Genomic DNA, 15,697 nt, shown 5'->3' on the forward strand with positions numbered 1-15,697 from the left:
TTGCTTTTCTAGTTTCATAATCTTTACTTTACATTTAGACATACATTATGTCTAGATAAATAATTTCTACTATGTATTTAAAAAAATCAAAATGACTTATTTTTTGAAACAAAAGGAATAGCATTTAACAAATTTGCCTCGATTCAATGAAATATCTACCAGAACCACCCACGTCGTACTGCTTACTCAAGAGTGGCCAAAAGAATCTATGGAGCTAATTGAAATTCGATGACTTCCAAGCATATTGAGATCTTGCAAGGCTCTGCTCTAAAAAGAAAGAACTTGCAAGGCTAGATATGTAAACCAGGATGAGATCCATTTTGTATTTTTGTCTTTCTCTCTGTTACTTTTAAAGTCCATAACTCATATATGATCTTGAGTCAGGCCAGTCTTGAAAACTTATATAGTTGCATATCACCAACTTCTCTACGTGTACAAAATTTTAAGGATTTGAATATATATACACTTTTAGAGTTCTATTCCTGTTTCGGGTGACTGATTTTGGTTATCTATCAGTTGTCTCTAAACTTGCACTAGCGGTGGAGGTTGAATGGAATGAAGATTTGGAGTTGGGGAATACCCATATGGCATGCGGACCTAGAGGGAGCATCGGGGTAGATCGCCGGCCAGCGGTGGAGGTGAGAGAGACGTCATGGCAACGAAGGTGTTCCTGGAGGCAGGCAGGGTACCCTCAGCCTGGGCGGTGTCAGGCAGCGGGGATGTTTGCCCCCCCCCCCCCCCCCCCCCCCCAACTTCACCATAATTTTTTTATATAAGCGGAGGCTACCATATTGACGCTGGAAGAAGATGACGACACTGCTGGTGAACGGAGATGATAGAGGTGACATGGAAAACGCTCCAGGCCTCGCCAAATCCCAATGAGGCGTTTGGATCTTTGCCATCGGATGGCCAAAATAGGTGATGATGCAAAAAAAAAAACAAGCAACTAGCAAGAACAAGATACACACCCATAATATAAAGGTACTTTCACAACTCTCGATTATTCGATGAAGAAGTGGGTTTCCACCAAATTTTCCCATTCATCTGGCCATCACCATCTCATCTAATTCAAATATTAATGCACGCTAACATCATGCAATTAAGAAGATAATATTGAAACAAGTACAAGCACCTAGGGAATGACATCACCAGACAGAATTTCCATTTGGGCTTGTTTGGATAGAAGAGGACGATTGGAGGGGAATGAAGGGGATTGAGTCTAAAATGAACTAATTTTCTCAACAATCCCTCCCATTCCACATCATTCCACTAGTTTCCAAGCAAGACCTTAAGTGTTCGGTTCACTCGACAATATAGCCGACTTGCTGAGGAACTTGTACATTTTCATAATGAGAAGGCAATAGCTATTGTATTTAACAGAAGCCAAGATGAACTAATGTACAGCCAGGTCAAAGATTATCTATGCACAATGACAACATGCCACAACGTGGTTTCAACGATGTTGAATGTGCAGGTGTCTCCTTCCTTGATATCATTATCCCAGCAGAATCTCTTCCAGCCCGACCCGAGGTTGCTCGCATGCTTGTATGGGAGAACATGAACCTGCCAAGATCTGGTGCTGCTCAGTGAGGTCTTGAGGGTGATTGTGCATGCTTCCGACAAACCAATCGCATTGCAGAAAGTCGGTGGTAAAGTCTGCAAAAATAAAAATGGTCAGAACCAGATAGCTATATGTGATCTCAAAGATCTATCCATGCATCAAGTGAGTGAATACTGAATACTGACTGCAAGAGCTGAATTCCTGTTCATGTGGATTTGTTGAAATATTGTTGAAGTGCATATACATCAACAATTTTAAGCAAGAGCACATACTATGCTGAAATATTTACTTCAACAAATTGATCTGTTCTTCTTGTGATAGAATGCATACGTACATCAGCAGTTAAAGCATCACTTGAAACCAATGGTTTATGTTTCTGCAATTAGAAAAATATGCTCGCCCAAAGAAGTTGGTGCCATATATTAGCTAATTTTCAGTTCATATTCTTGCAACTATTCAGGTTTCAGGGTCTATTCTTCGCAATCCTTCTATAAGATAGGCAATTTTATAGGAGCTATGCATGTGTATTTTCCTGCTGTTTGGAAGCCTGACAGCTTGGACTGATATATTTTCAGCTTCCAAACAAAGTTGGAGGAGAAATGGCAAGGAAAACTTATCAGACACCGAGATGCTTCTGCCCAGAAGCAGATGCTGCTGTTGGAAGAGGAGCAGGTGCTCCTATAGCACAAGTTGGTTCAGTGGTTGTGTTGTTCTCTTTCTGCTGAGTTCTGGTTGCTATTAGCATGTATCAGTACCTGTAGTTTTTGTCGGTCTGGGAATAGTTCTGTTCCTTGTTGGCAGGGAGGTGTGAAGCAAGTCTAAACTGCTAGTGGTGTTAAACCTTGTCAGGGCTATAAATTCTTTTGTGTGCATTTTCAATGCGTATGATACTGGGGCTTAGTCCCTAAAACTCTATATAAAAAAAGAGTAAAATGCACTGGGGGTACTTAAACTAGTTGACCTGTTCTGTTTAGGTCCATGAACTTCGAAAATGTATTTTTAGGTCCGCGATCTATTCAAGTGTATCACTTGAGGTCCAAAACGCCTCTGACCAGTGTTGACTACCTATGTGGACCGCCACGTCCGATCCAACGTTGCCGTTGGCCGCCCCGCGTGCTCTGCTGGCCGGCCGGATCCGCGCGCGACGGGGTGGGCGGGCGGCGCGGCGGCGGCGGGCGGGCGGCGCGATGAGCAGGGCCCCACCCCCGACAGCGCCGGCCCCTCCCTCCCCACGCCTTCTCCCTCCCCGACGGCGACGTATCGGAGGAGCAGGGGCCCCGGCCAAGCTCTCCTCGGCTCCGCGCCCCTCAAGCTCCGCGGCGGCGACGGCGAGCTGCGCCGGCCTCCGTCCTCCTCCCTTCTCCAGCACGCCCTCCTCCGACCACGCGTGCCGCGAGGCCACGCCGCCATCCCCTGCTCCCACCGCCGCGCGCGCCGCAGGCCCGCGCCGCCCGCATCGTCGGGGTGGTGGGCGAGCTCCAGCCCCGGCGTGGGCAGCACGCGGCTCGGTGCGGACCCGAGCGGCTCCCAGAGCTCTGGCAGCACCGCGCGGACCCCAGGTGGTGGCCGTGACTATAGGCTCGGGTGGCGCGGAGTCCTCGTCGGGCGGCAGCTTCCTCCCCCTTTTCCCTCTCCCTCGTGCGCGGCCGTGGCGTCGCGCCGAGCAGCGGCTGCGAGCTGCTGTGCGCAGGGCCATGGCAGCAAGCTGCTGTGCGCGGTGGCCATGGAGGCGATGGCCGGATCCGTGCAGGGCCATGGCGGCGACGGCCGGATTCGTGCAGGACCATGGCGGTGGTGGCCGGCTCTTGCGTCGCCGGCTCTTGCGTCGCCGGCGAGGCACACACAGCGGCCAGCGGCCACGTTGGATCGGACGTGGCGGTCCACGTAGGCGGTCAACGCTGGTCAGAGGCGTTTTGGACCTCAAGTGACACACTTGAATAGATCGTGGACCTAAAAATGCATTTTCGAAGTTCATGGACCTAAACAGAACAGGTCAACTAGTTTAAGGACCCCTAGTGTATTTTACTTAAAAAAACACTTGCGGAAAACTCAAATGATCTTTACCTATTCCCAAGTTGATCAAGATAAAAATAACTGTACTCACAAAATAACGGTTATTCGTGTTTAATATCTTCTTCTTTATCCAAGCTGGAGGCCCAATCTCATAAGGGATTCTTTTCTGTGATGATGCCTTGGAGCCTTTTGACATCTCTTGTCCTTGACTAATTGGCCTGTCATCGATGCTCTTACACTTCGTACTGGAAGCAAAAGGTGTTTCCGGTAGCTTCGTAATATCTGCTAATATATGACACAAGAGACATGTGGTTCAGTACTGAACTGAAATCGAATCAGTGGCAGATTTAATTTATCTTTTCCTTACAGCGCGTGATGACAACATGCCACATTGTAGTTTTCATTACATTGAAGGTGCAGATGTCACCTTCCTTGACATTGTTCTCCTCAGAGAACCTCCTCCAACCATGCACAAGAAGGTAGCTCTGTTTGTTGCATGGGATACCACGCACCCGCCAAGACCCAGTCATTGTGGTCTTGAACGTGATCATGGAAGGCTTATGAAGTCCGATCGCATCACAGAAAGCTATTGGCAAAGCCTGCAATTTGCAATCATATTGGTTTTAGTATGCGGTTGATGGTTAACTAAATACCATATTACCATAGTTGACAAATGCTCACTGCTAGATCTAAACTCCATTTTGTTGGGTTCGTTACACTACCAAATGCGTATACGTAACAGATATTATACAAGGCAGATATTAAACCATATACATATACAGTACTATAATATAATGTTTCGTTTGTTCCTGTTAGCATGCACATATATTATCAATTGTTAGAGCATCAAATAATTAAATGAACATGTTGGTCTCTATTTGTCCATTAGGAAACAAAAGCTGTCGAAAAAAAGACTCATATTCCAGATCGTAGAACCTTTTCGGTTCAATAGGAAATGGTTGTACTCACAAGATGATTCTCAAGTGTCTCAGTGTTGATCTGCTTCTTTATCCATGACGGCTGCCCAATCTCGTAGAAAGAATTCCTCTGTAATGATGCCTCATTCAGTGAAGGCAGGAAGCCTTTTAGTTTATGTACTTCGCTACAAGGCAAATCATTCTCCTTCTTACACTTCCAAATGGGTACGGATAGTGCTTCCTGTTGCATTTCAAGATCTGGTGATGTTGGTACTTGATAAGGCCAAAGAGCTAGTATTTAACAAACATTATAAAAAGATAAAATTCATAATCTTACTTATCTCTTGCTCACTTTGTTGCATTATGTTGTCCTTGTGCTTGGACTTCCTCTGGCATCCATCGGGCTCAAACACTTTGACTGTAAACACCATGTTGCCCTCATACCTTAACATCAGAGCATTTGATTCAGTGATGCCATGGAATGCCAGAAATTGTGGCCAGCCACCGGCAAAGAACACATCTGACTGATCCATCTCGATCTTAATGCTATTAACTTTTCCAATAGGGCCTAACACAACAGCCATAGGGTTCTACAGTTCCCCTTTGGTGATGTAGTATTGTACAAACTTAGCGGGTATGAGCTGCAAGAACACAAAAAGGGACTAAAATCAGGCATTCCTCTAAGAGAACACAAAGGGAGGGAAAAATTTAGCAAGAGCGGTCTGCAAACCATCTTTTCCATGGAGTCTGGTGACAGCATACAGACGAACTGCGGTTTACAGTCAATATCTTCACTCCTCGTGCTTGCTTGAACTGAACAAAATAGGACTTGCAAATAATCAGTTTGAATTGAAAAAAGGAATTCTCAATTAAATTTACTGTAGTGCCGTAGCTCGTAGGGAGCAAGAAGCCAACCAATATCTCAAGTTCCCTTAGCTTGATACTAACATATACTGCAAGCTTTTTTTATCCCAACTATTTACAAGATCGAGAATCTCTGCACATTTTAAGGGACTCTAATATTGCAATTATCTTTCTGAGAATCTCGAATATTACCAAGATAAATACTAGGAAAGGATGATCCTACATTTACATGGGAATAGAATGGGATAATTTCTTGGAGACCATGAGAAGAAAAGGTCCCTGATTTCAAATGTGGGGGGAAAAGAAGATCGATCTTTACCTGCGGCTGCAGGTTGTTGGACGCCGAGGCCCTGGATACAGCAGCTGTCGTCGAACGCCTTGACGGTGAGCACGCCACGGCCACGGTGGCGGAGAGCGAGGTGCCAGTCGGCGCCGACGCCGTGCGCGGCGGCGAACTCGGGCCACCCGCGCCCCAGGAACGCGCCGCCTCCGTCCCGCCCGAGCCCGACGGGCCAGACGTCCCTGGCCTTGACGCCGCACGGGCCGACGACGAGGGCCTCCCCGGCGCCGATCTCCTTGGCGAGCTCGTCGGGGATGCGCTGCAAGGCGTGGAAAAGGTTAGCCATTTCACGGCCGGCCGGCGCCCGCCCTAGCCAAGCGCGCGGGGCGGCGGAACGGCGGCGGCGTCGCGCTTACTCACCAGCCTGTCGTCGCAGAAGAAAGGCAGCAGCACCCTGAGCTGCTTGGCGGCGGCCGCACCACCACAATGGTTGCTGGCGGCCGACGCCATGGCTGGGCGGGGAAGGGTACGTGGAGAGCGGAAGGGTGGAGAAAGTGGGGGGGTTTCTGCCGATGAACTTTAATGCCGTCAATAAATTGGTCAAATTGCACGGAGTGTTTGGTCAGCGTTCATTCTCCCTGTACTACTCTCCCTGTCCAAAAAAAAGAAACAACTTTCACAGAAGCCAAACAATTTCAAACGTAATTAAATTTATACTAATATTTATATCTCCAAATTTGGTTATATTTGAAATTATTTGCTTTCTCAAAAAGTGAGAGTTACATTCTTTTTGAGATGGAGGGAGTTCTGATGAAATTGGTCAGCATTCATTGTCAATCTGTCGTCTTGTGAGCTAAATTGTACGGATAGAAAATAACAAAATTTGTGATAAAAAAGAAAATAACAAAAACTGTGATAAAAAGAAAATAATAAAAACTCACTGAAATGAGAAGTTCTTTTTTCTAAAAAAAACACCTGCATATAAATTTCTAGGCGCAAAATTTTTGTGGTTTATGGTTCCTGCTATACTCGTTGCCCATCTGATGATGTATCTGTCGTACGAACTCTTGGTTCATCTCGTTTGTTCCATAGCATAGGACTAATTATGATAGAACTCATACACGTGGTAGAATTATTTTGTTGCGTCTAAATTTGAGGAAAAAAATCTATCATCCCCCGCTTGTATCTCGTGCATTGGTGTTTGACACTCTCCATTCCCTTCAACCGGCATGAGTGGAAAATTATTTGGGGACCCTCATTTTCCCGGTGACTTATCCTTTTGAGAAAAATTAGGTTATTCTTGACCTTGGATACATCAAGTTCCATGGGAACTCGAACTCTTTGCCACATTATTGGGTAGCCTCAATCACAATAGATATAATGCAAATAACAAAATTGGTTAATATATAGGCTCATTGGGCACGTGAAAGGAGTTAGATTCGAAGGAATCGTTTGAAAACCCCTCTTCGTGATGTGGGTGTTACTTTTCATTTAATAGGTTTGGGCAAACTTTTCGTTTTAATTACTAACATATTGCCATATTGGGAATTTGAAAATTAATGAGACGATATCTGTTGTGTCATATAGTAACATAGTTTTATTGGACCAATGATATTTATGTCAACTAATATATATTTCTTTGCGGGTAAACTAATATATATATATATTACCCCATACTTATCTTGTCACAGTTATAACGAGTATATTTGTATTAGAAAAATTCTTGTGCCATCATAAAGTATACTCTTGCAGACGGGCTGATAGCCCGGTGGTGTGGTCGCCCGGCTGGGAACCCACCCGCCCGCGTTCGAATCCCATCGGGATCGACCGGGTGCTGCGCCGGGGTTTATCTCCAGTGGAGACTGAGCAGTGTGTGTGCGTGTGTTTAGGTGGGTTAGGGAGTGAGTTACTCAGTAGGCGCGTTCCAGACAGCTGGACAGCCTCATCTGCGTTCGAGCGTGCGGTCGGCGTGGGTGCTCATTGTCGAGTCTTACATGATGGGCCAGTGCTCCTGGCATAGTTCAAAAAAAAAATAAAGTATACTCTTCCTTTATTTATGTCGTCATAAGTATGTGTTAAATTATAGTGGTTGCCTCCTTGGTATGCCATTTTTATTGGGCACGAAGCGGTGACCGGGAAAAAGACATTTCTACCCCTCTAAACGTGAGGAGGCAAATTTTAGTGCTTTCCTTTTACTGCTAATGCATTGCCGCACACCCATGATATATATCATTTGCTGCACTGGAGACAGTAATTTTATGCCACATTGCAACATACACCTATCAATAAAAAAAAATAGCAGCACAAAATTGAACTTCAAATTAGTAACGCAGATATGTGCACGAGAATGGACAAGTACATAGACACATATTTATTCTGATGCATGGACAAACAGTTACGCAGTCCACGCATCACTACAGTCCACGCAGGCCGCAGCAGCTCTCAACGGTGTACCAGTAATAATTCCGAAGGGCTAAATTTTGTTCCTATCATATAAAAAAATCTTGTTATTTAGAGATATTAAATAAGTTCTGATTACAAAACTAATTGCAGAATCTCTGGACGCGAGATGAATCTAATAAGTGTAATTAATTCATAATTAGCGGATGTTTACTATAGTATCACTATAACAAATTAAATATTAATTAGATTCATTAGATTTGTCTCATAAATTAACACTCATATGTGTTTATAATTAGACTTTATTTAATACTTCGAAATAATAAATTTCTCTTTAATGTGATAGGGCTAAAGTTTAGTCCTATGGAAACAAACATATTGGGTCTAAATGGAAGCAATGAATGCCAGCCCTGGCAAAAAAAAAAATCGAAACCCAGACCTGACAATAAGCAGGTCTAAGGCTCTCCGCACCGGGAGACGCTACCGGAAAAAGTGCTGCAGCAGGGGCCTGTATATCGTCCACAATGGTTGCGGACCAGCAGCCCATCCACTATTCCGAGTGGAATAGAGGAGGTCCGCTGTCCGCATGCGTGGCGCGGGCCCCGCGCACTAGCAACATCCCCCCAACCGCCTCGCACCGTCCGCCGGAGGGTCCGCCGTCGAGGCCTACTATGCGCGCGCCGCCACGGACGCCCCGCCGCCGCCGCTTGGCGCCACCGCCGTGCCGCGCACGCACCCCTGCTAGTTGGCCGGGCGAAGTCGGTGGTGGCGCTGTCCGGCGGTGTGGCGTGGACCGGTGCTCGCGGGGAAGGCAGTAGCAGTGGAGCTCCGGCATCTGGGCTCCACGGTTCAACGAGGGGCGGTGCTGTGAAGGAGTACAAGAGGTTAGGGTGGTCTGGGGACCGTCGGTGGCGAAGAATTTACGGCGGCGGAGCTTCTCACCGGTGAGGCGTCCCTGGCGAAATCCCGGCGCAGCACGGGGCTAGAGTCGAGGCAAAGGCTTCAGGAGGGTTGCTGGTGTCGTGGCGATGCTCCTGCGCGGCTTGGCCGGGACTCCGGCGCGGCGGAGCGGCGTAGCAGTGGTGGCACGGGGCTCTGCTCCGCTCGGAGCTAGAAGGGCGGCGGCTAGGGTTGCGGCTGGATGCGATGGCGAGGGTTGGGGTTCCTGGGGGTGTGGGCTGGGGCGTTTAAGAAGGCAAGAGCCCGTGGATCCTCGGCGTGCGGGCCGGATCGCGCGCGAGAATCACGGCGAGGCCGTTGTGTGCGGGGGCGTCGCGGTGAGGCAGAAGGAAGGTGGGAGAAGAGGCGCTGACAGGCGGGGCCAGGTGTGTCAGTGAGAGGGGGCGGGGGGCGCGGGGCGAGCACGTGAGCGAGTGGGCTGCGGTGTTGAGCGCGTGGGGGAGCTGGGCCGAGGTGGAGCGCGGCGCGCGTGGGCTGGCCGCGAAGGCTGGGCCGCGGGGTTGCGGAGCGGGCTGAGAAAAAGGGAAACAGTGTGGGCCGGGGGAGAGAGAGAGCGGGCTGGGATGGGAAGTTAGGTTTGGGCTGGGTTCTAGTTTTTCGTTTCTATTTCCTATTTCTATTTCTAATTCAAACTCAAGCCAAATGAATTCAAATTTGAATTTGAATCACTCAAGCACTCAAACAAATAAAACAATGCTCCAGCATGATGCAACAACAAAATTAAACCTATGATAAAATTTTAATTACTTGAGGAACAAAAATTGGATTAGAGAAAAGTCGGCGTAGGAGTCGACTTGGATTCCTCCTGGGCCGAATCCTCTCCGCCACGCGACTTGGAGGCCTCTTCGGTCAGCCTAGATCGGAAGCCGTTGAAGACCGGTGTTTTTTATTTTTATATTTTTCAAAATTGTTTATAAAGAAATATATTTTCGGTTTCACAATTTACAGGTTTATACCCCTACCGCCCGGCAGGGGGCGGCAGGGGGCCTACCGCCCGTCTGCGGGGCGGCCGGCCCTCTGCCGAGCGGTAAGAGCCTATATGTAATTAAAATTTGAGTTTTTATCGTCGCTGATCTAACTCTCGCGGTTACACCTTACCAATGAGATTCTTTGTAACGGCCTCGTAGTGAGTTTGCTAGCCATCTCACCTTAGGAAGTGTGATGAACAACTAGTGTAGCTCACGACTTGTGGGTAAAGATGTGCAACCTCTGCAGAGTGTAAAATTGGTATACTACCGTGCTCACGGTCATGAGCGGCCCAGATCCTCCTTTTGATTAGTGGGGTTATCTTCCTTTGACGAGGCAGGTTCCCCGGGTGGCTTGGTTCAGTTTGGGTTTCAGTAGTCTCATAATTAATCTTGATTAAGTACTATGTAACTGGGTTAATGGTAATTCACCAACTTGTAGTAATTAGTTTTAATAAAATTTGCCAAGACTTAAACGCTAATGCAGTTGAGTCAGCCAACCTTAGAGCCTCATAGTTTGTGTTATACTTGTTGAGTACGAGTTGTGTACTCACTCTTGCCTCTTCTATACTTTTTCCTCTTGGGATACTCTACTGTTGCTCAGTTCCTGCCGAGGCAAGGGAGTTCACTCAGAGCTACCAGGAGTACGAGGACTTCTAAGCGTTCGTCTCCCAGTCGACGTCCCTGTGGAGCCCTGCTTCGTTGAGAGTTATCGTATTTGCTTTACGCTTCTGCTGTATCAGACATTTTGTCATTATTATAATAAATAACATTCGTACTCGCTTTATTATGTCTTTTACGTGATATGTGCTGTGATATACTACTCATTCTGTTGTATATACATGTGACTTGATCCTAACATGTATATGATTGCTCGGTTTATGCTCTTTTATAAACCGGGTGTTACATAGCACGTCCTCCTCGACAAGCAAGCATCAACATTCACACTAATGTGTCTACCGAGTTGGCTATTGTTTTTTTTGAAGGTTTCGACTTTGAGTGGAACGAGGCGCCGAAGCAGCCTCGTCCTGTAGCGTCAGCATCATCCGAGACCAAGAGCACAAGCGAGGTGGCCTTGGTGATGTAGGCTGTTGTGACCAACACCACGAGGCAACGCCATATGTGCTACTAGGCCGTCATGGAGCACCCAGAGGGTGAACACAATGAAGGCAACATGTTGCGAACACAGCTTCCCAATGTACGGGTAGCAGTGCGCAAGCACTCGTTATAGGCACAGGCACAAGACCTGCACGAAGGATGGGACACAGGCGCTGAGAGTCAGCCGCACAAGTGCTTGAGGTTAGCATTTCATATGGGGGCTTGAGCTTAGCTTTGTATAGAATGTTTATTGATCTATATATCTTATTTGTAATTTTTGGTCAACACTACAATATTTTATGAATTTAATTGCATTTTTGATGATTTACTGTAGAAATAAATTAACAATACACAAATAGCCTCAGAAATTCAATATATTTTTCTAAGGGTCATCATATTTCCATGTAGAATCCTCAAAAATGTTTAGACAAGAAACTCCACATGTTGTTGGTGTTGCCGGTGTCTCTTTCAACTCGTAGTGTGGGTTACAAGTGAAGTCATCCTTACCGCCCATGTTTCAACATGACCAATAGTTTACTTTATAATTTTCATACGAGTACTCGATATATTTTGTGGAGGGGCAAAAAATGTCCATGTGGCACCCTTAAAAAGTTTTGGCAAAAAATTCCACATGCTGCCGGTGTTTCTTTCAACTCGTTGTGTGTGTTACACGTGAAGTCACTTTCACCATCCAAGTTTCAACATGATCGATAGTTCACTTTATCATTTCCATGTGTAAAATTAGACATACTAATGAACATGCTATGAAAAAAGTAACCTCAAAATCTCATGATTTTTAAGGGTACTTGTGAATTATTAATTTTTCGCTAGCAAATTACCCAACCAACAATTAAATAATACATGAATGCCTAAAAATTCCAATTATGGATATGGTTATATTTTTTTGAAAGTTCAAATTGTGTTTGTTGAATTAAAAATTAAAAACTTGTTAAAACTTATTTCACTTTGGAAACACAATTGAAAAATGTTTAAAACCTATAGCAAGCAGCCCAACTTATCCCACCTGCACTCTTTTCCACCTGGCCCATAGCCAAACCCACCAGCACATGTGGCGCTGGGCTGTGACTGCTGGGCCACACAGCCCGGCCTTGGCCCATGCGCGGATGAGAGGGGGCATTCAGCCCAAGAGGGAGGAGACCAGTTGGGCTGGCTACATTGGCCACATTCAGCCCAAGAGAGAAAAGAGACGAGATGGAGGGTGGGTTGGGCTCTAAAACTATATGGATTGCAGCACAAAATAATTTTTAATATTTTTAGAATTTTAAAAAACATAAGTTTATTACAAATTTGTTTGTTACGGGTATTACTGTGTATTTCTACTTGATCAAGTGTTTGCATTTAACTCTAAATTCTCAAGAGATGCGCCGACGCGCCGCCAGGCGCCCAGCCCGCCCTGTCACGGTGCGCCGGTGCCGCCCGCGCAGCCGCATCCGGCACACCGCCCGACGCCCTGCCGGCTGCTGCAGTGCCACCCGCGCTCGCCGCCCGCCGACCTGCCGTGTGGCTCGGGGCTTCGATGATTCCTGGATCCGCAGGAAGATCAGCAGGGATATGAGATAATTTAGGATTGCTACGAGGACAACTCGTTTGAGTTAGGCATTTGATCAAGTGCTCCGTCAAGTGCTCTTGACCCGTGAATTGTTGTTAGATGTAACAAATCTGAAGATGGAATCAGGGTCTTGTCACAGTCAAAAGCAGCTTTTATAGTCGGTGAGTTTGGCCTGGAGACAAGAACATCCTATGATCATAAGCTATGCTACTTATATTTTAGAATTGCGATTACTTATACTAACCTTTTTTCCATGTAGTTTGACTAACAGCATATAGATACATGCCTAAACATTGGAAGTATATGAAATATGTTATTGATATCAGTGGTTCAATTACGACCGTTGGTCCTGCATTGCGAGAATGAATAACTTCATTTTGTACATAAGTTTGAAACAAAGTTTTAGTGATTTATGGCAGCGCAAATTTTAGCTACTTTCAATAAAAGTTATGGTGAGGCTAAAAATTATCTTCAAACCACAGAAAACATGCACCTTTCCTTTTCAAGGAAACACACGAATATCATTACAAATCATACACTGCATATAAATAAATATTTTGACATGGTATAAATGGTAGCTGGAAGTTTAGATTTTTCACTCGATGAGACTAACAGAAGGGAGCAACTGCATCCCCCATCAGCTGCTTACAATAGAGCGACATTCAAGCTGGAGCAAATCATAAATTAACCATCAACTATTGTATACTATATGAATAATTGACTTGGGCATAGGAATTTCTTTTGGGGGCAATTTGCATGTGAGGAGATCTGAGGGATCTAGGATAGGCTGAAGAACAAAGTGATTAAATGAATTTTTAGCAAAGTTGTAATAGCATGGCAACCAGCCACACCGCCATCAAGCTCTCGTATCAAAGATAACCAAACGTGAAATTATGTTAGAATGATAAACCAACGCTAAGAACATCTCTCAAGTTAAGCAAGCTTACAATGCAATATAGTTGTTTTTCCATGTTACAAGCTAAGCGCAGCAGCCTCATAGGATTTACTATTGTTCACAAGAGCGCCGTTTTATTCCCCGTTGGATATTAGGACCTTCACGTTTGGTCCGTTGCTGGCCTGCTTTGTAGGTTGAGCTATCAGTCACAAGGGCGCCCATTTTACCACCTTAAAATTTTTAAAGCAAATTTAAAACAAGTTCATGCTGCGGTCATAAGAGCTAATTACATGAAAAAGAAACTTACCCCTATTCCTGTTGTGGGCTGCTTGGAAGAGACGGGTGACTGGGCGATGAGGTAGAGGTGGCTTCAAGGGAGCCGTGATGGGTAGGCATCGACATGTCGACGTGCTAGCCTGGGCTGCCGTAGGTGCTGCTTGAGAGAAGAGAGATAAGAGTACAGTTTGATGGCAATACTGCTGTTTAAATATACATACTACCTTACAATCTTAGCAAAAGAAATAATTCTCAAAGTGCTAAATTATGGAAAATGAAAGTTTGGAAACTAATCAAAGGAAGCTAAGTCCTAGTCACCAGCGCTGATCCTTTGCAGCTTCCTATCCTTCTTTGTTTTTGCTAGTGTTGCATACCTATGTGAGTAGTAGACATTACCGAAGGCCTGCAACAACCCCCAACTCCAAAAACAAATTGAATAGAATCCTTAGCTGTGCTAACACCTCGCCGCATTACTCCCAGAAAGCAAGCCCATGCTGATTGCCAATAAATGCAACACGTTCAACCAATGCGTGCGCAGACGAACGGCGACTTAGCCTGTTCACGCGCAGCCATCACCACACAGCGCTTTAGGCCCTGTTCTCTTCAGCTTTCCTTTTTTGCTTTTCTTTTCTTTTCACTTCCTATATGCACCATTGCACTTCCTATAGCTCAGCCCCAAACAACATCGTACACCACGACCATCCCCAAATGCAGTTTTGGGATGCTAGAAAAAAGTTTAGGAAAGGTGGGAGGAAGGTGAAGTGACTCCATTATTGAGCTCTAATGCACCGCACCCTTTACCGGATCTATGCAGCATCAAGTCCAAAACCATGACGTAAAAAAAACAGCTTTGTCGTAAATTTTCTGGTTGTGGAGTTCAAGATAATCTATACCTTTATGGGTAATCTATATCACATTCCATGCTAACAACACAGCTATAATGTAATCATGCATGCTTATTGTTGAGTAATACTACATGCTTATTATTTATTGATTTCAGCGCTTAATCTAAGTGCACATAAATGCACACATCCATACTCTCTAATGAGCTAACTCCATACGATGGCACATATATAATTAACCCATAACAAAAGCATATTAGATAAAAACTCGGTAGGCACTCTGCACAGCAGCAAGTACCTGTTTTCTGCGCGTTTTCAGCCACTCTCATGCCACTCAGCCTACAATGAACAAACACATGAGTCAGATGTGAAGCTGTATTTTGGCATGTATTTTGGCAATAGCCTCAACTATTGGATACATTGTCAATATTCTCTTTCTTATAGGGTACACCACATGCATGTGCACGCCAAACCCAAGAAACTCTTGACAAACAAACAAAGATGCTACAGAGGCTAGGATACACAAGATGCACGTGAATCAGCTGGTGTTGAAGATGCATATAGAGAAAAGTACAACCACCAAACATTTTTTTTAGAAATTTCCAAAGAGAAGGCCTAAAAAAAAGAACATCTAGTAGTATACTACAGTTTTGAAATGATAGAACATTGTAGTATACTGCAGTTATACCACATCATAGAACATGGTAACATTAATATAAAAATAATAATACTGTACTGATTTAAACCCAATAGAATGATGTTAGAACTCGTTGATCAACAAAATAGTGAGATGCACATAAGTAAGTAGGTAACAATAGTGATTTCATATAGTGTTGAAATGGGCCGGCATGTGGATCCGGTAAGTAGTAAGCATCAGCGATAGCAATTTGATTGGCCCATGGCTAATGCCAGATTAGTGCTGAGCTTATTGAATAATATTATATATGGATTACTCATGCTGAGCATACGCCCCATTGTGCCCCATCGGTGGCCCGCCACCGGTGGCACATCATCAAATTGTAGTCCACATACCACTTTAGATCTAATCACATAAAA

At 45.2% G+C, this 15,697-nt stretch overlaps 1 protein-coding gene and 1 long non-coding RNA gene across 6 annotated transcripts; both read right to left on the reverse strand.

The window, feature by feature from the left end:
• Positions 1–1,094: 1,094 nt before the first annotated feature.
• On the reverse strand, positions 1,095–5,706 carry LOC120681694 (putative B3 domain-containing protein Os04g0347400). Of its 5 annotated transcripts, none has more exons than XR_005678009.1 (7): positions 5,675–5,706; positions 5,222–5,304; positions 4,829–5,132; positions 4,544–4,732; positions 3,942–4,173; positions 3,666–3,856; positions 1,095–1,656 (listed from the first exon to the last, which is right to left on the reverse strand). XR_005678009.1 is itself a non-coding variant. In XM_039963306.1 (7 exons), exons 3-7 carry the CDS (start codon positions 5,073–5,075, stop codon positions 1,417–1,419), a joined length of 1,104 nt encoding a protein of 367 aa, XP_039819240.1. In that variant the 5' UTR covers positions 5,076–5,132; positions 5,222–5,304; positions 5,675–5,706; the 3' UTR covers positions 1,095–1,416. The 5 variants fall into 5 exon arrangements, 4 of the variants coding, with proteins under 4 accessions (XP_039819240.1, XP_039819238.1, XP_039819241.1 ...); XM_039963306.1 differs by having other exon boundaries at positions 3,666–3,859; positions 4,544–4,749; positions 4,844–5,132; XM_039963304.1 differs by having other exon boundaries at positions 3,666–3,859; positions 4,544–4,749.
• A 7,956-nt stretch (positions 5,707–13,662) lies between these two features.
• On the reverse strand, positions 13,663–15,563 carry LOC120681755. Its single transcript, XR_005678060.1, has 3 exons — positions 14,940–15,563; positions 13,831–13,956; positions 13,663–13,753 (listed from the first exon to the last, which is right to left on the reverse strand). It is a non-coding gene; the product is annotated as an uncharacterized LOC120681755 (long non-coding RNA).
• Positions 15,564–15,697: the final 134 nt, after the last annotated feature.

The sequence above is a fragment of the Panicum virgatum genome, chromosome 7N (genome assembly GCF_016808335.1).
Source record: "Panicum virgatum strain AP13 chromosome 7N, P.virgatum_v5, whole genome shotgun sequence".
Lineage (NCBI taxonomy): Eukaryota > Viridiplantae > Streptophyta > Magnoliopsida > Poales > Poaceae > Panicum > Panicum virgatum.